The sequence below is a fragment of the Clupea harengus genome, chromosome 19, assembly GCF_900700415.2.
Source record: "Clupea harengus chromosome 19, Ch_v2.0.2, whole genome shotgun sequence".
In the NCBI taxonomy this organism is placed as follows: domain Eukaryota; kingdom Metazoa; phylum Chordata; class Actinopteri; order Clupeiformes; family Clupeidae; genus Clupea; species Clupea harengus.
In genome coordinates, this window is record NC_045170.1 from 9,122,548 (window position 1) to 9,149,540 (window position 26,993).

The window sequence follows — 26,993 nt, forward strand, 5'->3', positions numbered from 1 at the left end:
GTAAAAACAGACAGATGAGAGAGGGAGGGAGCGAGAGAACGTGGAGGGCAGCAGGCCCAGGCAGTTGGAGGTGATGGTAACAGCATGTCTAGTCATCACTGTCTTTTTGGAAAAAGAAAAGGGAGGGTAATTATCACCCTAATTAGACCACCTCGGATCACACACACACACACACACACACACACACACACACACACACACACACACACACACGTCATCTCAGACAAAACACACGACTCAATCCCAAAGGACACAACGCAGAAGTCAGACGTCATCCTTTTGAAGATTCTCATGCAGACCCCCCACAGTGTGTGGATTCTGGCCTTCAGATGTATGTGGTCGATAAGATGTAGCTCCAGGACTGCAGGGGGGGGCTCCATCGCTGATCCGGCCAACAACCCTTAATGAGCCTAAACCACAGAGAGAGCCTGCAGCTCGAGTCGGTCAATACTCTCAAGTGAAGTTCCATTACAAAGACCAAAAACTCTGTTCCAAGTCTGCCACACTATATAACAATGACCACAGAAAACTACAGCTCAATGGTCCTCCAATGGGGAGGCCTGTGTGGGATACTGCTGTGAGGTCTCCAAAGGAAATCCACATGGAGCCGGTGGCAATACCCACACTTCAAAAGACGTGTTTTTGGGAACAACACATGGCGGGAGGGATGGAAACTTAACTTTTGAGCTGCTGCTGTTTTTGGACTTCTCTTTCTAACCTCAAAAAGCTTCTAGACTTCTATCTCTTTTCACTTCAAAACTACTGCTGGGGTAATGCAGAAAAGAGAGAGCACGATTACGTCTTTATCAAATAATAACAGCCACTCTCTATCCCTCCCGCTTCTCTCCCTCTCTCTCTGGAGAACAGAAAGAAAGCAAAAAAATAAATAAAAAATAATCCAAAATCTCACCCCTCGACACAAATAAATAATTAAAACCCCAAGTCTGCTCCAAACAGGCGTCTGTTCTTAAAGGCACACAGCATGGCTGATTACGATCTGACAAGCGCAACGAATCGACCTGCGTTAGCCCGGTATAATAACTCTCTCCGAGGCACATTAGCCGCCGTGCCAGGCTGCTGGAGGCTCAGGTGGGGACGGGGGACGGGGGAGTGGGGTTCCTTTGGCATCTGGGGGTAGCGCTGGTGGTGGAGGTTTACCTTGGTATCATACAATTATAATCACCGCTGCGATTCATGCGTGCACCCTCAGAGCAAGCAGCCTTTGGCAGCTTATATAACCTAATGTGCTCCATCAGAAAAAAGCTTTGGGTCTGATGACTCAGGAGGGAGGGGTACTTTGGGAGTGAAACTTTTTTGGGGTATAAATACAGAACTGCGTAATGTTCTGAGAGGGGGGTGCAAGATAGGGTGAGAGGGAGAGAGAGAGAGAGAGAGAGAGAGAGAGACAGTAACTGAGAAAGAGCAGAAAGGGGGAGAAGTCTTCACGTTTTTATTTCTTCAGGGTGACCTCTCTTGAGGACACGTGGTGATGAAAGCAAAGTGGGCACGTGTGCATGTGGGTGTGTGGAGAGATGAAAGACAGAACAGAGTGTGTTCAAATGAGAGACACGACAAAACAGCGTGGATATTCAAATAGTAGCTGACGTAAGCATTCTGAATAGCAGAAACAAGCTGGTGCTCGACACTTCATTACACAATGGAAGGAACAACACAAAGCCTTTTCCCCCACTTACTGAGACGATTTCAGAGCAGAATTTGGCCCTGACCGTTATGCGCGGCCAAGGCGTCATTAATCTCTTGGGTGGGAAGAGTAAAGCAGATCGGACTCAGTGGTGATGAGAGGGGTGGAAAAAGAGGACAGAAGGAGAGGGGAGGAGCGGAGGGAAGGAAAGTTATTTGGTGGCGCAGCTAATTCTCTCCCTTTGGCTGTCTTATATGGTTTATTCATGGGATATTTTTATAGGGTTCGAAATATAAAAGTCGAAGAGAAAAAAGAAAGGAGATTCTGGGTGGCGGAGGAAAAGCCGTCTAATTTCATTTTCTCCACCGAGGGGATTTGCTTGAGAGTCAACGATAGGCAAGTTGAGAGGAGGCCAAGCAGAGGTCAGCCTGGGTTTGGGCTGATGATACGGCACTGAGTATAAAAGAGACTCAACTCTTTTGCAGGATAGCGTCTTCTTCAAGCTAACAGGATGATAGCGGCTACTTGAAGCTAACACACTGATGTCTATGGCAGCACAGTCAGACTGTGATATACCCCTGTTCTATAGCCCACTATGAGCTATAATTAGGGTATTAAATGTGTCTGAGTGGCGTGCAGGTAAAATATTCCTTTAATTTCAGTACCAACTGTACTTTAAGCTGTAATTTAACATTCACACATGCATTATACTGAAAAGTTCTACAAAGTTTAGAACCGTATGCCATGGAGGAAACTGGGCAAAGTATGATTCAAATTAAAATGTCATTATTGGACCCTGCCAACATAGGCTAACTATAGCACTTATGCAGCTAGGCGGCCACGGGTGTTCCAGAAAAATCCTCAAGAAAAGCACTCGTCTCCTCCAATAACATGATTACATAATTTGAACAGGTTGTACATCTTGACAACAAGCACAGTGGTCTAATCAGGGCTAAGCCAGAATATAGAATAGGGGCAAAAAAACGTTCCACTTGAGCTGAACTTTTCAATGTTTTGCACTGCAGGACGCTGTCTGTCATTCCTCAGTCTCATTTGCAGGCAGGCTAGGACTGAGCGACTCAATCACCACCGCCCATGGCTGACTGGCTCCGGTGAAAGTAAGGGGTAAATGAATGGCAGCACACAGGCTTAAGAAAAGAAAAGAAAAAGGGAGTCAGGAAGGAAATGATGGGAGCAGGGAGGGAGAAAGAAAGAAAAGTAGAAGTACAGAAGCCAAAGTAAGCAAGGACCTTTGTCTGTGCATGGATAGCTTGAGTACTTGTGTATGATTGTCCTTATGCGCTCAGGTAACGCAGCTAAACAACCCATGGTAGACCCACATGCACCAAGCACACTCTCTCACGCCCAAATAAACAACAAGCATTCTCCACAACAGGCCAGACGACAGGTGTGAGTACAGAACTGGTACACTGGTCAGACCCACATATTTACAATCACTCACACATAAACACAATCATTCAAACACACAGAGACTCATAAATACACATGCACACACACATGCACACACTCACACACATGCACACACACACACACACTACCGTAATTTCCGGACTATTGAGCGCACCTGAATATAAGCCTCACGCACTGAATTTTTTAAAAATAATTATTTTTAACATAAATAAGCCGCACATGTCTATAAGCCGCAGGTGACTACCGCAACATTGAAACAAATTAACTTTACACAGGCTAAAATGAATATCAAAACTAATACAATAGTTAGTTTTGCCAGTTAGATAAGTGCACTGTTGCTTTAAGAGCGCACAGTCGCAAGAGTCAATCAGAAGCTAGAACGTTAGATTGAAGACAGACGCTAGTTTGAAACCAGTGAGCTAAAGAACTTGAAGACTGGATTTGTATTGTTGTAAACTTTTATTTTATTTTCTAAAGTGTTTTGAGTTGTGTTCTGTCTACGCTGGTAGACTGTGGTTATTTTGACATTAGTTAAGTTATTGAGAGATACTGAGAAATCGCGTGGAGCTAAGCATCCATGCGGCTGCATCCATGCTAGCATCCTAGCTCCACAAAGCCACCGTAAACACAAAGCCACTGTATACAGTCACAGGTATCATAATCCATAAATTAGCCGCATCGTTGTTTAAGCCGCGAGGTTCAAAGCGTGGGAAAAAAGTAGCGGCTTATAGTCCGGAAAATACGGTATGTATTGAATTACTGCTTTGGCCGCACAAGTGCCCTATGTGTCATGCCAATGAAGCACATTTGAATTTAATTAATACATCAATACATGGTGGATGGATCACTGTAGTGACGGTGCCACCGTCACCACCCTTCTTCTCTGAGTTTCCCTGAGCTGAAATAAGTAGCAAAGACTGCACGTCGATAGCACTTACGACAGAACAACTACCTTTCGGGCACACAGAAGACTGGGGTATTGGTGATATTACCACAAAAAGGGCATTATGGGAAATTGAGTTCAAAACCTCCGTCTGGAACCTGGAGAGAGCCAGACACACAGCTGGAACAGTGACATTTAAATGTGAACCTTGCTTATTCAGGAGTGACAAATAGTCTCAGCGCAAGCAATTAAAAGTTTTTTTTCCCCTTCCCCCAAGCAAGGCTTGTAGAATGTTTCAGAATGTCAGGGGAAACGTTCAGTCGAGGTCGGGCGCAGTGGATGACATTTTAAACACACATTATCTAGCAGGCTCAAATGCATTAGTGTCAAAAAAATAACTTCCATGTTCTGCGGCATGGTATGTAAGGGATGGTTTTGTCCTTTGTATGTAAGGTCAAATTCAAAGGTCACAATAGGCTGCATTGGCTTTCAGACAAGAAGCAGGAGATGTGGCTTAAATGTTGTAAAAAAATAAACCTACATGAACAGAACAAAATGCAAGAATGATGGTAATATCTATTATTCACACACACTTTCATATGTTGTCAAATAACCTGAAGAGTTGTTTTATACTCTACACGATCCATGTTACATTTTTCCTGCTGCCTTCAGCCTACTATTAAATAGTAGGAGAACACTCACGAAAACCATTCTGTTGTTGCCATATAATTCCTGCATTGTTGAAATACCACCTGACCACACCATTCAGGCATAAACGTCAATTTGCAACGTTTCCACAGTCACACTAAGAAAAGCACAGTGTGATATGGAAATACAATTTTCAGCATATACATGTCAACACTGTGTGGGATAATGATATCACAACAGCGTAAACATTATAATATGCAGGTAATTAAATGTAATTACCCTGTACATTGTGCTCTCAGGCACTTGTGTGTGTGGTGTGTGGTGTCTGTGTGTGGTGTCTGTGTGTGTGTGTGTGTGTGTGTGTGTGTACTTGCCTATCCCCTACTCCCCAGGAATGCACACAGCCTCATACATAGCTCTGCATGACCCCAAAATGTGCCTCTTATTTTCTCACGAAAACAGGCAAATAATGGAGGAGAAAAAAAGAGAGGGACGGTCATTGTCTGAACTCCACAGAGGCTGACAGCCCAACCGGCTCCAAAATGCCACATTTCAACAACAAGTCATTGGCCATTCATGCCCTACTGTTCCCATCACATCAGTATGTTTCGCACGTAGTCTGTGGTCTCATCACCTCAGGTGATAAGACTGTTCTATATGCCACAGGGTGTGTGTGTATGTGTGTGTGTGTGTGTGTGTGTGTGTGTGTGTGTGTGTGTGTGTGTGTGTGTGTGTGTGTGTGTGTGTGTGTGTGTGTGCATAAAGCCTGTCCCTATGGATAGCGCTGGTGCTGACCAAAGCTGCACTGTTCATTACTATCCAGTGAGTGGGAGCTGCTAGTAAACACAAGCAGGCAGCCTCATGGTCCTGTTCCTCCCAGTCACTCACTCCGATTAACGAGCAGTGATTGATGCAGGCTGTCTCTCGGTCTCTCTCTCTCTCTCTGTCTCTGTCCCCCCCTACATCTTTTCTCCTCTCACAGGATGAGAAATCTCAGTATTAAAAAGGGACATTTATCAGTGTGTGCAGAGTAGTGGCTTCACGTGACAAAAATAGATCTCTGTAGAGGACGGGGTCGTGCTACTGCATGCCACGGCAGGTTTGGACATGATGGTGCAGGCGCCGTTTAACGATCGGTGTACAGACACCCACAACCCTTACACTAAAGTAACAATATAAAATCTCAACCCTTTGGCTACAAGATTGTATCGTACTCACAAGACTGATCAAAGGCTACCAAAAGACCAGTGCTCCACCATCAGAGAATGCAACACTTTGAGCATACCTCTGACTGAGTGCTGTCACTACACATAGTATGAGTATGTTCTCTGAGTGCCATACCAACGAGTCTGGCTCTTTGGCGTTGCGGTCAGAGTGCAGGTTTAAGACCCTGTAGACCTGGGTTCAAGTCAACACCTCATAACCACATCACTCATAGTGCTGTGGCAAATAATATGGTGCTTCCGCGGACTGATTGCATTTCCACACTCTGTTGACTACAGTGATCTCACACCATCTAGTTGATGGAGAGTGTGTGTGCGGGGTGTGTGGACGTCGTCACGATGGCAAAAAATGTGGTTGACACAGCAGAAAAGTTGCATGTGTAAATGTGATGAAACTGTGCACAGGGGCCTGTGAGAACACTGCCCCAGGATGGCCCCGGTCGCTCAGCTCTCAGTGAAGAATGGAAATGATTCAGGGAAACTGCAGCCTCAGTGGACACACACACACACACACACACACACACACACACACACACACACACACACACACACACACACACACACACACACACACACACACACACAGAAATATAGAAACGCATGTCGCTGACTCATTCGATTTGTGATAGAAATGCTATTAAAAAAAATCCTAATATAATTCAGAGGGACATGGCGGCTGCTGGCGTTGCAGTGGAGGCGGGAACACAACATAAGGGAAACAGAACCCAGCTCCGACCGCCACCTCACTGTAGGACCGCAGCATTGTAGACATTTCGGAGAATGACACCTTGCAGTTTGTGGTAATACCAGAACCAAACCCCCATGTGTGTCAGTGTTCTGTGCAGTTTGTCTGTCTGTCTGTAAGCAGGATTACGCAAAAACTACTAACCCGATTTTCTTGAAACAAAAAAAGGTGTAGCATGGGCCAAGGAAAAACCCACTCCATTTTTTGGAGCAGCAAAGTTTCACTTTTGGGAAAATTGCGAGATTTGGCCTTTGCGGAGGTCTGCGCTCTCCGAGTGCCCTTCTAAGTCATTCATTTGACATTTCAAAATGTTGAGTTTGAAAGAGTTTAAGGAGTTACAAACAAACATAACTAAAAAGACTATTTCTGCATGGTGCGTGTCTTGTCTTATCCGTTGCCACATACAGACGCCTTGATCATGTGAGCGTAACCAAGACATGAAACACTGTCGGTGTTCACTTTTTTGACAGGCGTAGATCGAACGCGAACACCTTAGTCTTCGCGATCACCTTAAGCGAAGTAGTGAAGTACTCTTATGAATGCCTCCCGTGAGAATGTTAGGGGTGAATTTTCCCAGAGTTCATATTTCTGAGAAGATGGAAAGAAGGGAGACACCAGTGCTGAGGAAAAACTAATTGGCAGGGCGAGTGCGACAGACGAGGGTGAGCGGCTCGGAGGTTCTGGTTCTGGCAGAGGGGAGACGGGCCGGCGGAGCGAGGGAGCGTGGAAATGGAAATGAGGAGAAAACATGACAGAGCGGGAGAGGGTGTGGAGGAAAGCGGTGTCAGAAGAGGCGCAGAGGCGATGTTTCTAGGTCACTGATTCGAGGCGGGGGGGGACCGCACACCCCCCTGTTTCCTCACTTCAGAGGGGAAAAATAGAAGGGATGAAAAGAAAGCAAGCAAGAAGGGAGAACAAAATGAAATCCATTCTGACTGAACAGCCTGACGCTGCACTTTCACTTCGCCAGAGTCATGAGCCGTATCCGTGAGCAACTGGGTTACAAAACTTTACATTTTTTTCCCCCGCCTTGCAGGCACACTTAAACTTGCCTTCCTCAAACAGTCAGTGATTACGTGTGTGTGTGTATGTCTGTGTGTGTGTGTGTGTGTCTCTGTGTGTGTGTGTTTATGTGTGTGTGTTTATGTGTGTGTGTTTATATGTGTGTGTGTGTGTGTGTGTGTGTGTGTGTGTGTGTGTGTGTGTGTGTGTGTATATGTGTGTTCAGGACATCATCAGCCCAGCCATGACCAATATAAGTGATGTGTATATCATTCAATTGATTTAGATTTGGGGGTGGATGGCGTGTCGAGTCTCAGCGCAGAGGCACAGCGCAGGCTCAGTGATGTCAGTGGGGGGGTAGGGAGCCAATCACAGCCCAGAGGCACAGCCCAGGCACTGATGTCAGTGGGGGGTGGGGAGCCAATCACAGTGTACATAGACCTTCAGCATCAGCACTGCATACACAATCTGAAGCGGAAAAGAAGCCCAAAATGGAGGGATGGGGAGTAGGGGAGAAAAAGAGAGAATGTGAAACAGAAAGAAAGACTGCTGAGTCAGCAAGACCACCTCACACTTATAGCCTTTCATGTCACTACTGTTTTATTCAGCAACTCTGTGTGTTTGCCTGCCAGCTTGGTTTCTGTGTGTGTGTGTGTGTGTGTGTGTGTGTGTGTGTGTGTGTGTGTGTGTGTGTGTGTGTGTGTCAGCGTGGTTTGTGTGTGTGTGTGTGCCAGCTTGCTTTCTCTTCAGAGCTGTGCCATTAGCTCCAAAGCTGCAAAGTTCACACAAAAGTTCCGAGTCCTCACCCTCTCACCGGTACAACAGCCGCTGGCAGCAGCTCTCAGCGTGAGTAAAGGAAACATTTGGAACTCAAATGAAGTCCCTGCAGGTCCTTCAATGAGCGCCGCGGGCAGGAGCTGCTGCAGTGAAGTTTTAGGGGAGACCGGTGAGCAGCTCATGAGGGGAAAACAAGTTCAAAAGTTGTTTCGTCAGCTTTTTTTCAGCATATGTGAAAGTGAGGTAAGGGGGGGAGAGAGAGCGAGAAAGACAGAAAGAGAGAGAGAGAGAGAGAGAGAGAATCAGATGAAGTAATTAATAAAAGGGAGACAGAGAAAGGGAGAGAGAGACTGACGACAGAAGTTGAGAGATGCTGAAAGAGAGGAACAAAGTGCGAGGCAGCAGCGAAGGAAAAGAGGAATGACAATGAGCGAGAAAAAAATATCAAAATGGTCGAGCGAGTCTCTCTCCAGATGCTCCTCTACATGTGGCTAGATAGGCATCCAGAGGGGGGATCTTGGAAATGGTAAACAAAGCGTGGCTGAATGCCAGCGGAGGCTTGCACTGTGCCACTCTGATGTTACCGGATAATTTTGTGGCTTTTTAATTAGCCCTCCTCTGCCTAAAAGCTTTTGGAGACCGGCGCTTTTCAAATGGGGACAACGCGGGACAACAGGAACCTCAGCCGCTCATGAATAAATTAGGGGGTGGTAGAGACTTCAGAACTTCATAAACAGTTCAGGAACACACACACAGACACACAACCAGACACACACACACACACACACACACACACACTCAGACACACAGACACACACATAGACACAGGCGCCAATACATTGTTTGGCACAACTGAAAGAAACAACATTTGTATAAAGTACCACAAAACTCCCAATCCCTGTCCATTCAGGTGTGTGTGCCAGGGACGGATGGATGGATGGAGAGAGAGAGCAAGAGGGAGAGAGAGAGAGAGAGAGAGAGAGAGAAAAGGGGGGGAGAAGGGAAAGGGAAAGGGAGAGGGAGAGGGAAAGGGAAAGGAAAAGGGAGAGGGAGAGGGAGAGGGAGAGGGAGAGGGAGAGTGCGTAGCTCTGCGTAGCTAAATAGGTATAGACTACATTGGGCCATATGATGTTTAGGTAGAAAGTCAGTGTACATCTAAAACACAAACTCCAGAGGAAGGAAGCTACACAGGATACAGTGCTGCATGTGTTTTGAAGTGGTAGTGGGAGGTGTTTGTTGTCTTCACACTGTCTGTGGAGTTGTGTGTGTGTGTGTGTGTGTGTGTGTGTGTGTGTGTGTGTGTGTGTGTGTGTGTGTGTGTGTGTGTGTGTGTTGTGGGTTGGGGGTGAGGGGTTTGGCAAGTGTGCCAAGAGTTAGAGGCAGCCTGCAGCCTTTCATTTAAAAGTCAAAACAGGCCACAATCAGCCTCCCGGGGCTTCAAAGGCAGCAGAGCACATGTTCTGGGGAGACAAAAGACAACAGCCCCCACAAGTTCAACACTGTTCCATGACAGGAATACCAACTAAGTGTGTGCGTGTGTGTGTGTGTGCGCGTGTGTGCGTGTGTGTGCGTGCGTGTGTGTGCGGAGGCAGAACTGATGAATTGTGTATTATGTTTGTGTGTGAGAATGACACTGGTGTACATGCGTGTGTCTGAATGATACTCTGTATTCTTCTAATCTACAGAGACTTCATTGCTCGCTGCTCTTCCCTGTTTGCTCAGCTCAGCTCGGCTCAGCTCAACCCCGACACCTGTGATCCGCTTCTGCGCTTGGCACACAGGGACTTACAGGAGCCGTCTGCCAGCTCTGCCAGTCAAGCGAGCAGGCACGGGCATATCAATCCCAGGCACCGCAGAGTGCCAACACACCAGCCCTGCCCGCCTCTATGCCAGACACACGTCTATGCCCACCCAACTATCTTTTTAAGTGACTCACTCGGCTGAAATTACATTACCACTAGACTCCAGCCCTCATCTCTTCCATCTGAGTGATATGCCTTATTCCCGTCTCTCTCACAAACTACCCTGATCCTCCCCGTAGCCGTCAATCCCCTTTCTACTCTCGAGTCGACTGTTCTCCCTCTCTCTGTTTCTCTTGCGGCCGTCCTCACAAACACATTAGTCTCCTCACTTCATTAAGAAGCATCATTATCAGCGCCTCTCCATCAGGTCTCTCTGCATCTACACAATGGAAACCGAGCATGAGACAGCCAATGCTGGGAGCAGAGTCTGGGGGAGAGAGGGAGGAAGAGAGAGGGAGAGGGAGAGAGAGAGAGAGAGAGAGAGGGAGAGTGGAAGAGAGAGGGGGAGAGGTAGAGAGAGAAAGAGAGCGCAAGAGAGAGAGGGGAGAGAGAGAGAAAGAGAGAGAGAGAGGAAGAGAGAGGAAAAGGTAGAGAGCGCAAGAGAGAGGGGGGGGGGGGAGGAGAGCGAAAGAGAGAGAGAGCGAGAGAGCGCAGGAGCATGTTGTGCACCATCCGAGGACTACTACCGTGAGAATTAATCAGATATTTTTCCAGAGCATGGCATCTGGTTGTTTCTGAGAAAAAAATGCAATTATACCATGTAGAACAGGGAGTGTGCTGACAATGAGTTTGTGACTCGTATATACCACAGAAATATAGTGGAGCAAGTTCACACACACACACACACACACACACACACACACACACACACACACACACACACACACACACACACACACACTACTGGGTATGTAGGGTCTGAAAAGTATGTGCAGGAAGAGTATTCAGATTATGTTTTAGACAGAAGTATTACATATATAGTATACACTTATGGCAGGTTGGTTGACATTATGCCTCTTCCTCAGTATGTGTGAGGGATGGTGTGCTGTCTCCTCCCATCTCATTTGTCTTCCGACCGAGCCGTGAAATTTCAACTTTTTGGATAGCCTCTCTTGCGACACCGACTTGTGAGAATCTACTTCAAAACCTGAGCTGAAGTTTGAAAAGGAGGACACTGGAGACACACTAAACCTACACCTACTAGGAAAACACTGATGAAACTACAGGCAAGGATTTGCCCAAAAGTCCACGGAAATACCTAGGCTTACACACTGAACTGTAAATTGAGCAGGTTCTCTTTTTATTGTGTACCAACAAGTATGTTTGTTACTGTTTGTGTGTATGTTTGTAGTGTGTGTGTGTGTGTGTGTGTGTGTGTGTGTGTGTGTGTATGTTTGTGTATGTTTGTAGTGTATATCTATAACTATGTTTGTTAGTGTATGTGTGTAAGTATGTGTGTATGTTTGTAGTATATGTGTGTAAATGTATGTATATGTGTGTGTGTGTGTGTGTGTGTGTGTGTGTGTGTGTGTGTGTATTACCTCCTTGTCCATGCTATCCATGTCCTCTTTGCAGAGCATGTACAGGGGGAGGGTTTCGGACATGCTGGGCTGCCGATCTCGTCTAGACGGGCCTGGTTGCTCATCATCCTGCGGCTGCTGATGCTGATGCTGATGCTGCGACTGCCCCTGCTGCTGCTGCGACTGCCCCACACTGTAAATCAACACACCAGTAAACATCAACATGAGTCAGACGTGTCGCTGTCAGACGTGTGCATGTCTTCAGTGTTTTAAGACTCCGGCACTCAAGTAAATGGGTACAAGGTAGTCATTAGCATTTATACAATGTTTAGAAAACACTGCTCTTGTCTGAGGAGCTTAGGCTGCCATGCAAAGCACTGCATCTGCCCACTGGGAGTAGTGTTTTAATGTTTTGTTCAAAGGCACTTTTGACACGCAGCCAGGAGGAGCTGGACTTCAGGAATCAAGAACCAGCTGTTAAGTGAATCACTGCCATTATAATTCACTTTCGTTTAAAGGTAGCTTAGCTTTACTGTTCACTTCACTGTTGATACTGAAGCGTCGGGGATGGTTTGAAAATGAAAGCATTTCCATAGGGAGAGATAACTGAGCCCACCACCCATGACCTCACATACTCAAACCATGTAGGCTCCGCAGGTAAGGACCATTACATTAATCAGACACGCTGAGATCTTTACGCTCCTGTGACAAGGTACCATCACACTGAGAGCAGGTTATACGAGCCACTACCACTCTCTCTCGTGTGTGTGTGTGTGTGTGTGTGTGTGTGTGTGTGTGTGTGTGTGTGTGTTGCACGTTCACACTGAGAAATCACAAAGAACGGGGAGACGACAAGTCAAGGACAGGTGTTACGAGCGCACTGTGGGGTGCTGTAAACACACAATTCATTTGTCTATGAATAAAGTTTCAGTTCCTCAAATCAAAGTGAGGAGAGAGAGAGAGATAAAAAAAAAAAAAGAATGTAAGAGAGAAAGAAAACAAGAAAGAGACACAGACTGAAACAGGCAACAGACACTCCCAATGAATAAAAGAAAATTCGGTGGAGGAATTGAAGGTAACAGTTGAAGGTGAAAGGTGAAAAGTGAAATATACAAGAAACAAAGACTTTGTGTCTACAAGAGTTTGAACAATGCTGCCTCGTGTTCCTCTGGCCACAGCCAATTATGAGATTTACCAGGCTAACCGTTAGCCGCTAACGCCCTCTTCATGGAGGGGGAACTAACGCCCTCTTCATGGAGGGGGAACTAACGCCCTCTTCATGGAGGAGGAACTAACATCCTCTTCATGGAGGGGGAACTAACATCCTCTTCATGGAGGGGGAACTTACTGGCCGACGGTACCAGTGATGGTGGTTTGGAGCACTCAGCAGGACTTCCATTTAATATAACGTAAGGTTATCTTGCCCATGTTTCTTATGCGTTTACATTCATGCTACTGTTGATGGATAGTATTTAAACGCTGCAAGTAGGGTAATTACATGTTAGACACACAGCTTTGTGGGGTAGACCGTGTCAGACATGCTACAATTCTATCACCTATCAGCTTTAAAGTTTAACTTTTTTTTCCTACACATTTCTGTTTTTCCGAATACAGTCATATATCAATCAATCAATCAATTCAATTTTATATAGCGCTTCTCTATATACCCGAAGTCGCTTTACAGAGTCCAGAGTCCAGTAGTCATACACACACAGTCATACCGGTGGTGGTAAGCTACCTCAGTAGCCACAGCTGCCCTGGGGCAGACTGACAGAAGCGTGGCTGCCAATCAGCGCCAAGGGCCCCTCCGACCACCACCAACACTCATTCATATTCACGCAATGCAATGCCTGTCTTTATGATGGTGGGGGAAACCGGAGTACCCGGAGTAAACCCACGCAGGCACGGGGAGAACATGCAAACTCCACACAGAAAGGACCTGGAACGACCTGGAAGGACCGGGATGCGAACCCAGGGCCTTCTTGCTGTGAGGCGACAGTGCTAACCACTGAGCCACCGTGCTATACCCCGGTGACATGTCAGTAAGGTATGGTGTAAGAAAGAAGAGTTACTGCCCCAGGTGACATGTCAGGAAGGTATGGTGTAAGAAAGAAGAGTTACTGCCCCAGGTGACATGTCAGGAAGGTATGGTGTAAGAAAGAAGAGTTACTGCCCCAGGTGACATGTCAGGAAGGTATGGTGTAAGAAAGAAGAGTTACTGCCCCAGGTGACATGTCAGGAAGGTATGGTGTAAGAAAGAAGAGTTACTGCCCCAGGTGACATGTCAGGAAGGTATGGTGTAAGAAAGAAGAGTTACTGCCCCAGGTGACATGTCAGGAAGGTATGGTGTAAGAAAGAAGAGTTACTGATGGTGGAGAGACTCCTGCCCACTGCAGAGGGAAAAGAAAGTTTTTTCCCCCCTTTTTTCCGCTATTTCCGTTTATTAATTTGATTTTGAACTGCGTGACGTCTCTTATCGCAGAGCTTTCGGCGGTTGCCTGGGAGACTGACGTTGTCCACTCCACTCTCAGAGTGGAGACAATCAGTCATTACAGAGGAGCCAGCACACACACCTTTATACACACACACACACACACACACACACACACACACACACACACACACACACACACACACACACACACACACACACACACACACCTCTACACAAGCAGTCATTACAGAGGAGCCAGCACACACACCTTTACACACACACACACACACACACACACACACACACACACACACACACACACACACACACACACACCTCTACACAAGCAGTCATTACAGAGGAGCCAGCACACACACCTCTACACACACACACATACACACATCTACACAAGCAGTCATTACAGAGGAGCCAGCACACACACCTCTACACACCTCTACACACACATACACACACACACACATACACACATCTACACAAGCAGTCATTACAGAGGAGCCAGCACACACACACACCTCTACACACACATACACACACACACACCTCTACACAAGGGTTATTTCTGATTAGACCTAGAACACAAGGTATGTGCAAAAAGAAAAAAAGAAAAGAAAGAAAAAACACTGGACAATTAAGTATTATATATCACTCTCTCGCTCACACACACTCACACCGTTGTTTCCCACACATAGACTTTACTTTGGTGGACCACCCAGTTAAATGAATGGCCGCAAAAGTATATTTGGTGACCCATTTTAGCATTTTTCCCCCTCCACCGTCGATTGATCAACCCCCCCTCACTCTGCCAGTCCCGTACCTGTTCGCTCTACTCTGATGACAATCACAGATGCTCTCATCACAGAAAGAGCGAAAGATGCACACATGTGGTCATGGGGGGATACTGAGTCTAACTAACACAAATGGCACTTCTTTCACGCTTGGCTTTTGTGAAAGGTTGCCCATTTTATCTATGTCTTTATGTATTTATGTCTTCTCTGCGTAGCTAAATAGGTAAATACTACATTGGGCCTTAGGTGGACATAGTGGATGTTTTGCCGGCACGGACTCCTTTCCTCCATATAGTGTAACTGTTCTTTGACCTTGGTAGTGAAAGAAAGTGGCAACTGTGCTGCGTTGGTAGCCACACGACTCAAGCGTGTATTCAGCACATGTGACCTGGCCTTGGCGAAACATGCAGCACAGTTGTCCTGGCTAAAGATTATAATTAGTTTTCGCTTCTGGCTATGGCAGTTAGAAAGACACAGACTAACTTGAGCTAAGGATAGACTACTAATTCTTCATGCATTTCCTTAGCAGATATGAATATTGAAGATAATAAGGCACAAGGCTGAGGAAGAGAGAGACGCACAGCACCACAGGGCACTTGGCCAACATTAGCATTTAGCGTGAAATGGCAATAAATAAATGCTTCAATAATTACGTGTCAATTAATTTGACGTGAAATTACAATTGCAGTCAACCGTGAGACAAAAGCCATAAAGCAAACTAGATTCAAGCTTATTCTCCATTGAATAGTTATTATAGTTATAGAGGTTATTCTCTTTTGTAGTCTGCCAGTGAAGCTGCTGGCACAAGCAGTGAGAGTGAGAGGGAGAGTGAGACTGAGAGGGTGAGGGAGAGAGAGAGGGTGAGGGAGAGGGAGGGAGAGAGGGAGGGGGAGAGGGTGAGGGAGAGGGTGAGGGAGAGAGAGAGGGAGAGGGAGAGTGTGAGGCAGCAGCAGGTCCCAGTGCAGTAGAGCTAGGTGCAGGTGGCCAGTTCCAAACAGTACCGTTTTTGTACACACTAAAGAGTGTTTTATTCTTCTATTATTATTATTTACTTTACTTTGTCTTACTTTTCCTATGTGGGTTAGATGGAGGGGGGAGTTGGATCTGTGAAATATATTATGTGAAATGAATAGAAATATTCAATAAATCAAAATAAAGGCTAAAGTTCACACATATTTATTGTTCGCCACATGTAGTAGATCACTTTTGTGCCGGGAGGGTTGCTGGGACTTTACGACGGCTGACACCATAGTATATTTCAAACCTGTGAGACACTGCACATAATACATCAGAAAGGCTTTATTTGCTCCAGGTAGAGACCACATACATACATACATACATACATACATACATACATACATACACACACTAACACACGGGCATGCTGTATGGCAGAGGATTAGAGGATCAGACTTCTACAGCTCTCCTACACATGGATCTCCTGTATGAGAAAGGCTTTACTGGACCAGACATGCATGCAAACACACCTACACACTCCCCAAGTGACAAACACACAGACAGACACACACATACAGAACCACACAGACACACAGACTATGTGTGTGTGTGTGTGTGTGTGTGTGTGTGTGTGTGTGTGTGTGTGTGTGTGTGTGTGTGTGTGTGTGCATGCATGCAAGACAGAACAGCGTGCTCTCCCTAAAGCTAGTTTGTCACTCTGTCTTTTGTAAACAGTGTCGTACAAACTGAATGGAGCCAGAGGTGCGTGTGTGTGTGTGTAGGAGTGTGTGGTGTGCTCCTACAATGTGATTGTGTGCAGGTGTGGGTGTGTGTTTGTGCAATGAATTGCCACAGTGCAGTGAGCCCTGACAAAAACAGCCCCGGCCTGTGTGAAGTCAACACGACTGAAGCTTTTCACAGAAATCTGCTTTCCATAAATGTGAACTTGGTGGCAAATTCTCTGACGAAAATTGAGATTATCTTTGTGTGTTACAATGACGAAGCAATAGATCTCACACACACACACAAACAAACACACAGTTCTTTCACTGAAATAAAACTCTACCCCTCCGGCTGTGGGCTATGTGAAGAATGAGATGTTGACACATCAGATCTTCCACGGGGATCCTGTATCACCACCCAATAAAACACACACACACTCACACACACACACAAGTATAAACATGTGCACAGACATCAAGACACAAACTGTCTGATATGTTTATATCGCCATACTACTTCTGCATTTCTGACTAGTTTGTTCATCACACAGAACATGCCGGCCTTCCTTAAACCACACAACCAAAAAACACATGGACTCACTGACCAGGCACATACATCCACACACACACACACACACACACACACACACACACACACACACACACACACACACACACACACACACACACACACACATCTGCACCCTGTCTCTTCAAACAGCACCCACCCCCTTTCTCTTCTCCATCTCCCTCTCCATCATCTCCTCATCTCCCACAGACTGGCCCCTGTGTCACTGCCCTCCAGCCGGCCTGAAGAATGGGCGTAGCGCGGCACTGAAATTAACCCATTACTCTCCCACAGCGGAGGGCGTCTGCCGATTTATGGCACCGGGGCGCTAATTTACAGGCCATCAAACACGCGTACAAATATATGATGATTTCTGATTGATCGTTCATTTTGGTTGAGGGAAAAGCACACCCAGAGAGAACGGGCACACCCATACACACACAAATCACATTGCACGGTTTACACACGCTGGGGGTTTTTTCCCTCTCTGTGGGCAGGATGGCGATTTGAAAAGATGAAAAGTGGGACTCTGTGCTAGGCCAGGGCTGAGAGCGATGGAAGTGAGTGGAGATGGTAAGTGATTGGAGTGGAGCCAATCCAGAGACTATAGGGGGGATGACAGCAGCCAATGCAGGGTCACACGAGTGGCAGATTAAAAACCTTCTTGTCTATACATATCTGACAAGAACATGAACCCTCCCTGACATCGATATCTTTTGAGATGGATGTAAAAGTATAACAATGTCATAGACGCAAAATGATTTTCCCTTAATATGAAGGCTAATCTAAAACGTATAAAAGTAATATTAATAATTAATTAGTATGGATTGCCCTGACTGTCCTGAAAAATACAACATATAGCATGTATGGCTACCTATTATATTGACCAACATATAGCATGTATGGCACCTCAATGACAATAGCCTAGGTTTATATGCTTAGGAGAGTAACAAGGTATTAAAAAGTGAATCTCTAGTCTACAGGACCACTTAGTATGACGGGTCAGGTGTTAGTCGTACGGTGCAAGAGGGAGGGACAAACAGTGCGGGAACACACCGATTGCTCTACCTGAAAGACGACCGCGCCATGGAGGGCCCTGGTGCCTGGCCGTAGGACGAGGGGTGCCGGGGCGCCTGAGGGCCTCGCCGGATGAGCTTGCCCGTGACGGGGTCGTAGGTGCGCACCTCCGGTGGGGGCGGCCGACATTTGGGGTCCGGCGGGGGGACCCCCGAGGGCCCCGGGGGATGATGATGGTGGTGGTAGGAGGGCTGGTGGTGCGCCTGAGGCCCTCGCCGGATGAGCTTGCCGGTGACGGGGTCGTAGGTGCGCTGCTCCGGGGGCGGCGGTCGAGGGGTGGGGTCTTGTTGGGGGGCAGGGTAGAGGGGGGGTGCGGCGAGGAGGGAGCCTTGAAGCTCAGGGAAGAATGCTGGGCTGTTACTCCTGAAACACATACAGACACAATCATGAGTCATCAATATGAATGCTGTGGCGCAAGCGGCAGCACCTTGACCATGAATGGGTCTGAACGCCCACGTTCGGGCGACCCGGGTTTGAATCCGACTCGCAGTCATTTACCGATCCCATTCCCAATCTCTCTCCAGCTAATTTTTCTGTGTATATTCACTGTCCTATCTGATTAAAGGCAAACAAGCTCAAAAATAAATCTTTAAAAAAATATGAATGCACATTCAGCCCTGTCTAGAGACCTGTGCTGGTTCAATGGGCAATGTTGGGAGAGGAGGAAAGACCTTCAGTTACATTTTCTCTCCTTCTTCCTTTGGCAAGAGTGGCATTACTGTCAATCAATCCAACACAGTGGGCAATCAATCCCTCCCTTGCCACCTTATGATCGGAGTCATCCGTGTAGGCCAGTTTCAGAGCCAGGTGTGTTAGACTAGAGCTGTATGCCGTCGTTCTGATGCAGCAGTTCAGAAAGGCTAGACTGTTTTTTGGCAGGATGATCTGGCAGACGGGCAGAGGGGACTGCGGGCGGAAACGCAGGCTTTGGCTTTGTCACGAGTGAGGGGGCTCCGCTCTGAGCTCACAGACTGCTAAAACTCTGCTGTGTTATGGAGATCAGCTAAAAGAGGGCACTGACCTAATTCTCCATTTCTTCTTTGAACTTTGAAGAAGCATCGGCGCCTAAAGGGATTTTTTTAACCATTCCCCAAAACTCCGTGCACTGTAAGTGGCTATCCACTCCCTAGCCAAAGATCACTTCTATATTAATTAGTGCTCTAAAATGTTTTAATCCAAATTGTGCAAATTTCCAAATATTTTTTTTTTTTACAGTTTAGGGATATTTAATAGGATGGCAACCTCTGGAAAGGCAGAACGCATAACGGAAAGATGCATTTAATCTCCAAAGGTTTTCAGCTCGTATAACACCTCAGTCTTCGATGTCTGTCTGTCTTCAATGTCTGTCTGTCTTCAATGTCGGTCTGTCTTCAATGTCGGTCTGTCTTCAATGTCTGTCTGTCTTCAATGTCGGTCTGTCTTGTCTGTCTTGTCTGTCTTGTCTGTATCACTGGGTTCTTGCTCCACTCGACCATCTGGCCACTACGTCTCTTCTCTCATTTGACCTGAAGTCCTGACATTCTAATGTGTATGTTCAGTTTAAGACCTGAAGTGATATGCCGTTTTCTGTGGCTTTCTGTTTCAAGGTTCTTTTCTAACCATTTTACCTCACAGGTAAATTCGGGTGCAGTCTGATGTCTATCAGCCACCTTCAGTCCTCACCCTTTGTTGTCTCCCGCTCTATACCTGTCTGTCTGCACCTGTCTGTCTGCGCCTGTCTGTCTGCACCTGTCTGTCTGCACCTGGGACACCTCCTTCTCGTTTGCTCTTCTCCCGTCCTCTTTCTTCCCCGGTCCCTCCCTCTGCCAACCTGTCCCTCCCTTCCCCTCCATACCTGTGTGCTTTGCTGTAGTCTCCCTTCCCCTCCATACCTGTGTGCTTTGCTGTAGTCTCCCTTCCCCTCCATACCTGTGTGCTTTGCTGTAGTCTCCCTTCCCCTCCATACCTGGGTGCTTTGCTGTAGTCTTCCTTGATGGGGTAGAGCTGCTCCTCCACCTTCTCCCAGCGCTCCAAGCAACCCCATAGCCAATCGGGATTCACCACGTGCAGGTGTTTACAGCGCAGCGCCTGCCGCACCTTATCTGTACCTGAACACATGGACATAAAACATGTAAACTTGTGCATATCACACACACACACACACACACCCATAACACACACACACACACACACACACACACACAGACACACAACCTATTCAATTAAGTGGACGCTAACACTTCGCCCTATGAAAGAAAGGTTTGACTCGAATTGACGGCGATTCTCACACCAATGACCCACTGACATTCTATAATGCACAGTCCTCTACCTTCTCCCATTAAAATTGCCATTCATGATGAACTCAAATGACACTACTGTATTTTTTCAAGCCATTTACAACGGCACAAGAGAAATGCACCCATAACATTTTATGAAATTTATATTTCTTGGCATAAAGGTACATGAAGGGGTCAAGTAGAACTGAAGTTCATGATATATCTTAACTGCACTGTCAGCCTTAGGGAATACATAATGATAATAAAGATTAGAAAATGACCCTAGAGATGCATTACCACAAGAAAATGCACCACAGCAGCAGTCGGGCATGTAAGACACGCACACGCACAATGCAATTAAGTGGACGCTAACACTTTGCCCTATGAAAGACAGGTTTGACTCTCCTACCACCTGTTGGATGAGCAATATCCAAGGCACAGGGCAGCTATTCTCTCACACCAATGACCCACTGACATTCTAGCACACAAGGCAAACAACACACACATGCTATTCAAATATTAGGCAGTCAGTGTTCAAAAAGAGGTGATGGTCTTCATTCATTGTGTGCAATGCACCTTAATGAAACCTAGGAAGAACTCGACCGCTTCGTTGCTCAGAGGGACGTCTGTTATCTTTGCCTACTCTTCACAGCAAGAAATGTCAATCAATACTCATTAGTGGTACCTCAGTGATGGAATGACCTACCTAGTGCTATCCAATCAAGTGCCAGCCATGGTAGCCCACATTCAAAGAGCATTTAAAGATTCACCTCTTTAGAACTCATCTGTCATTCTAATGGATTGGAAGTCCTACAATTTTTATAATATGTTGTTGTTGTTGTTTGGTGATGGAGGTGCTGACCCGCTGTATGTTGAAACATTGTTGACGCGTTGTTGACGCCAATAACTGCTACGAGGTTACGCAACGCAGACGTAATGAGTCGCAGAGTGAGAACACGGCAGTTCCCTACTAGCACTGCACAGCAGTTTGTCTACGGACTTGTAGTATGTACCTGAGTGTGTACATCTGTGAGATTTAGGAGTCAAGTACGCGAGACACAAGACATTTTAAGAATCTGCTAGTCTCACGAATAAAACCTAATGAAACTTGACAGGTATGCCCAACCGCATCTAATCCGTCTAATCAGTCGACTGAACACATTTCCACTAACCTAACAACCACTCAAATGAAAGTCTAAACTATCCTTCCACGTCAGGTAATACCTCTATCAGTGTGATTTACAGTGTGCTTAGATGTTCTGGGTAGAAATACAGTTGGTTTGTGCTTGAGCAATGAGGTATGGGCAATGATTCTATTGGGGTAGCAGAAGTTAGTATAGGGTAGTAGTTCTGCTACTACTTCTGTTAGTGTTAATTTTAGATTGTCAGCAGTCAGCCTTGGCTAGGTGATGTGGTAGATACTCGGGAGAGGTAGACGTCTAAAAGTCCTCTAACCTACACCCCTTAAGCAGATGAAAAAGGTTCCTCTAACCTAAACCCCTAAGCTGATGTTTTGACCCAAGCAAACGTACCACCCAACTTTCTGGCGGCCCCTGATTGCTGAAGTCTCCACTATCATAGACAGGAGTTACAGAGTCACCGAGAGATAAATATTTTATCATAAAGCCTTGTTAAGTTGGTGGTTTCGTTAATAATTTAAAAAGCACAGCAGATGAGTTATCATGAAGTAAGTTAAAATGTTAAGTGCAATGTAAGCTGTAAACACAAGTGTGACTATAATGCTGGCATCGTCAATTTGTGGCAGTCATATTGGATGTTGTTGAATTGTGGCGGTCGGAAAGACAAAGGTTACAAAGTTCTCCAAAGTTCACCAAAGTGTTTCCACATTAAATCGGAAAAAGGGGTGACTAGGGGTAGAAGCAGTGCCAGAAAACGGGTTGAATAAAGAACAAAAAAGACACACACACTTTAGAAACATATGGGCAGACAGGGGGCCATTGGCTGTAGCTGTGGATCTGGTTAGCAGCAGGAACTGAAGTGTGATTAAATGATCCTCATCTCTCAGCCAGCTACTGGCTCTCACTTCTGCAACATGGTTGTGGAGTGCAATTGATCCATCTGTTCTGTGTGTGTGTGTGTGTGTGTGTGTGTGTGTGTGTGTGTGTGTGTGTGTGTGTACACGTTACATGATGCAAACTGTATGCGTGTGTTGTTGTTGTTGAAAGCATATAGGTGGAGCAGTCCTACCACATGAGCAACAGCTCAAAATAATGGGGAGAGAGAGAGAGAGAGAGAGACCGGTGAACGGCAGTTCAATGTGGTTAAAAAAAAAAAGTAAAAAATTATAAATTGTGTTACAGCAGTGGGAGACTAGGCACACAAAAGTACACAACATACATCAAAGCGAATGATGTCTCACTCTAATGGGAGTCGTTCAGAGAAGATAACAGCTTCAGTTGAAAGCAGATGGTCAGTAAGGACCAAACACTTTAGAACAGACATGAGCAATGATGTGGCTATTTAGCTCATAGTTTTACACTCTCTCTTTGTCGCTATCAACTACACACACACACACACACACACACACACACACACACACACACACACACACACACACACACACACACACACACACACACACACACACACACACACACACACACACACACACACACACACACACACAAAAGACACTAATTAAACAAAATAACACTCAACAACCACACAAAAAAACACACATATAAACAAACAAACACACACACACACACACACACACGTTATCTAAATATGTCCACAGCATGCTCTACCACGGACATTAGCAATTTAACAAACGTTACGCAACGTAATAAACGCTCCTGGCATTGTTACTGCAGACAAGGTACTCACATCCACCTGACTGAAAGCGTGCACACACACACACAAACACACCTCCATTGACGGCTCTGGAAACTTTAATTGAAGCAGCAGTGGCATTAACAGTGCACACATGCACACATGCACGCACACACACACACCTCCATTGACAGCTCTGGAAACTTTAATTGAAGCAGCAGTGGCGTTAACAGTGACATCTATACAGGGAAAGTCCCATTCTAATCAAACACAGCCGGCCTCCACCCCCAGCGGTCCTGTATTAGGACAGAGAATGAGCAGCTCCCCTCATTATTACCACAGAGGGACGACTGACAGAGCACACGGCGGAGGGCAGAAATGAGATAGAGAGCCTGCAGCTCCACCTTCCCCCACCCTCCCATCCCAACATCACACGGGTAGACGGGTATAGACACACCCCAACAGTGGAGAAACACAGAGTCAGCACTGTACAGAATTAAGTGTCAGTGTGCGTCCGTGTGTGTCAGTGTGTGTGAGTGTGTGTGTCTGTTACTGTGAGTGCGAGTGTGTATGTGGTTCTCTGAATACGGTTTTCTTATTTGCAGACTGGGGTCATGTGTCATCTATGTAAGCATTTTTGTTGTGTGGATGCAAATGCGAGTGTTTTGTGCTTTCATATCCCAAACATACCGTGTGTCTCTACATACATGCTGTATGGACTTTAACTGTGTGTGCAAATGCAGGAGATTTTATAAATATGTGCTCCTGTCCCCTGTGTGTGTTTGTGTGTGTGTGTGTGTGTGTGTGGTATGGAAAGCTAGGAATGGAAAACCAGGTGATCTCTCTGAAGCCTTTAGATCCGCCAGTTCAGAATGAGACCGTGGTGCATACACAGACACACTCACACACAAAACACAAACACCACAGCTTCGACCAATGGGCAGACATGAAGTCCAACAAACCAATCTAAGCTGTCAGGAACTCTTCCACATCATCACGCATGCATCCATATATTCCCACTCCACCATAGACTCTCCCAACTCTCGCTCTCTCAAACACTTGCACACATGAGCGCTCACAAACGAGCACTCTTGTGCACAGAGGCCCTGACAATATGCTTGTCTATATGGTAATTATAAACTCTCAACCATGGAGTGGCACTGGCCATACAACTCTCTCTCTCACACACACACACACACACACACACACACACACACACACACACACACACACACAGACAGACAGACAGACAGAGAGAGACACACACACAATCACACACACAGAGAGAGAGAGAGACACAGAGACACACACACACACACAGAGACAGACACGACACACAGACAGACACACACACACACACACACACACACACACACACTCACAGGTTCTCAAGCTAAAGTGCACTCTCGTCCCTAGCACCGCTCCCAACCCACAATCATTTGATTGCCCGAGTGTTCTGTCGGAGCGCCGGTGCCACGGCAACCAAACGGTTTCCCGTCCTGGTCGCCCGCTTGCATTCCTAACGCTGGCTGTGTTGCAGTCACACCGTTCCACCTCAGACACAGAGTGCCGGCGGGTCTATATTTGTCCTTTGCTCTCAGAGTCTTATGAAACGGATGCATGACTCAGAGAGCGGGCACTTTAGGCGGGGAAAGTAAATATATATTATCAACCCTTAATCCGACTTCTCAATTTTCTTTGATGGCTTGATACAGACACGAGAATTATAACGAAGGGGGGCTGATTGAGATGAATATTCTGTGAGTGCCTATTAGTGCCGTCAGTGCACAAACGTCAAGCTGCTGTACCGAACATGCAGAGATCCCACTAGACCAGGCGGTCTCAACTTCCTCAACAAAGTGCCACATGTTAAGAGAGATGTTGCTGCTCTAAGTACACGTGTTATTAGTGTCTTAGTACACGTGTTATTAGTGTCTTAGTACATGCGTTATAAACACAGTTCAATGCCGAGAGAGTCTACAGTCAAAGTGTCTTAGTACACGTGTTATCGTTCAATGCAGAGCGCGTCTTCAGTCAGAGCGTCTTAGTACATGTGTTATAAACACAGGTTAATGCCGAGAGCCTCTTCAGTCAGAGCCTCTTCAGTCAGAGCGTCTACAGTCAGAGCGTCTACAGTCAGTGGTCTAGATCCAAAAGAGTCAAGTGTCATGGCACTGAGGCCAAGCAGTTCAGTACACCATCCGAACATCACAATACTGTGGAAAGTGCCACACTATTGATGAATGCAAAGCCAGTTATCAGCCACAATGATATTCATAGACCGTCCCTGAAATAAGGTACCATGTCTGCATGTCTGCCCCACAACCAAACTGTGTTTTTTTTTTATCTAAACAGATACCCGATCCTTGTACATGCATGTATATATTAATGCACGTACGTGTGTGTGTGTGTGTGTGTGTGTGTGTGTGTGTGTGTGTGTGTGTGCCATCCATATATGCAAGTGTGTGTCCGCGCGTGCGTGCGCATCTACACTTGTTTCCACATGACGCTCATCTCTGACAAGTCAGGAGAAGTGAACCTATTTGTTTTGTTCTGGCAAATAAAGCAGCCCACTATCACCACCTTACACACATTTTCAGTCTCTTCTACACTGAGGTGATAAATGTGTGTTTATGCCAGTTCCCTAAGCAGGATTGCCATTCCTGAAACAGCTGGCATCTCTCTATTCATACAGAGCGGGGTGGCAGAGACAGAGGGAGAGATTGAGCGAGAGAGAGAGAGAGAGAAAGAGTGTGTGCGTGAGTGAGGGATACATTTCGGAGCGTGTTTACCGTTATGCATTTACCTTTTCGGTATATGGTGCTTAAGAGAGCGGCGCAGCGATGGTGTTGTCAACGTAAGCTCCTCTAATCTTCCCCATTCAAGCGTAATCGCCAGTTAAAAGCGGCTTACAGTTGTTTCCACGTTTGTCAGAACGAACAAAGTGCTCTGGCTTTTCTTGAAAAATAATAATAAAAAAAACTACACAACTTCATCTTTAGTTTATGCTGCTTTGAAGTCTGTTTGTTGAAGTTAGTTGCCCTGTTCGTATTGCAGACTTCTGATGTTTTTGAAAATGTGTGGAGAACAGGGAGAACAGTGTTTATTTTCTCTCTAATATCTCTCTCTCTATATACATAGCAGAACATTACGTAAAACATTTCGTCACACCTAGCTGAAAACAAAGCCTAAACGACTAAGCAATGTTAAATAACGCCTTTATATATACCTGCAGTGAGCACAGTATGTGTGTGTATATAATTGAAATATGTTGCCACTGGTGTTGGTGCTTTTATTAATATGTTGGTGCGTGTATGTACATGTACTAAGGGACTGTTTTGTAGGCACTAGAAAACTTGATTTAAGGTTGTATGTATTATGTATATATGTTCTAGGCATAACTTTAAAGAAAATATAAATTCAATATCAACATCACTTGCATTACCTCAACTACACGAAACTCCTACTGTGTTAGGATGGTGTCTTATACAGTTTATGTCTTATATAAAGGATAGAGTAAATAAATATGTACACATTTTGGGGGGTGTGGGGGGTGGTTTAAGCTTGTGACCACAGTCAATAAGCTTCTTGGTATATGTTTTTACAATATCAGTTTATTTTTAGTGGAAATGTGTGAAAAATTCTGTATCGTTAAGTATCGTTAATATATGCCTGCTTAGGCCTTCATCAAGTAAGCAATCACTGCCC

The 26,993-nt window shown here is 45.9% G+C and overlaps 1 protein-coding gene across 3 annotated transcripts in view; it reads right to left on the minus strand.

Annotated features, from left to right (window-relative positions):
* Positions 1-26,993, minus strand: part of ctdp1 (CTD (carboxy-terminal domain, RNA polymerase II, polypeptide A) phosphatase, subunit 1) — a 94,091-nt gene that overhangs the window by 50,390 nt on the left and 16,708 nt on the right. For 2 of the 3 annotated variants that reach the window (XM_031586706.2, XM_012832921.3), the window contains 3 exons: positions 20,183-20,324; positions 18,229-18,600; positions 11,695-11,866 (listed from right to left, as the gene is read on the minus strand). In XM_031586706.2, coding sequence (XP_031442566.1) covers positions 11,695-11,866; positions 18,229-18,600; positions 20,183-20,324 — 686 coding nt within the window. Of the gene's footprint in view, positions 1-11,694; positions 11,867-18,216; positions 18,601-20,182; positions 20,325-26,993 lie in introns of those variants that run through there. The other variant, XM_031586707.2, reaches the window with a different exon arrangement.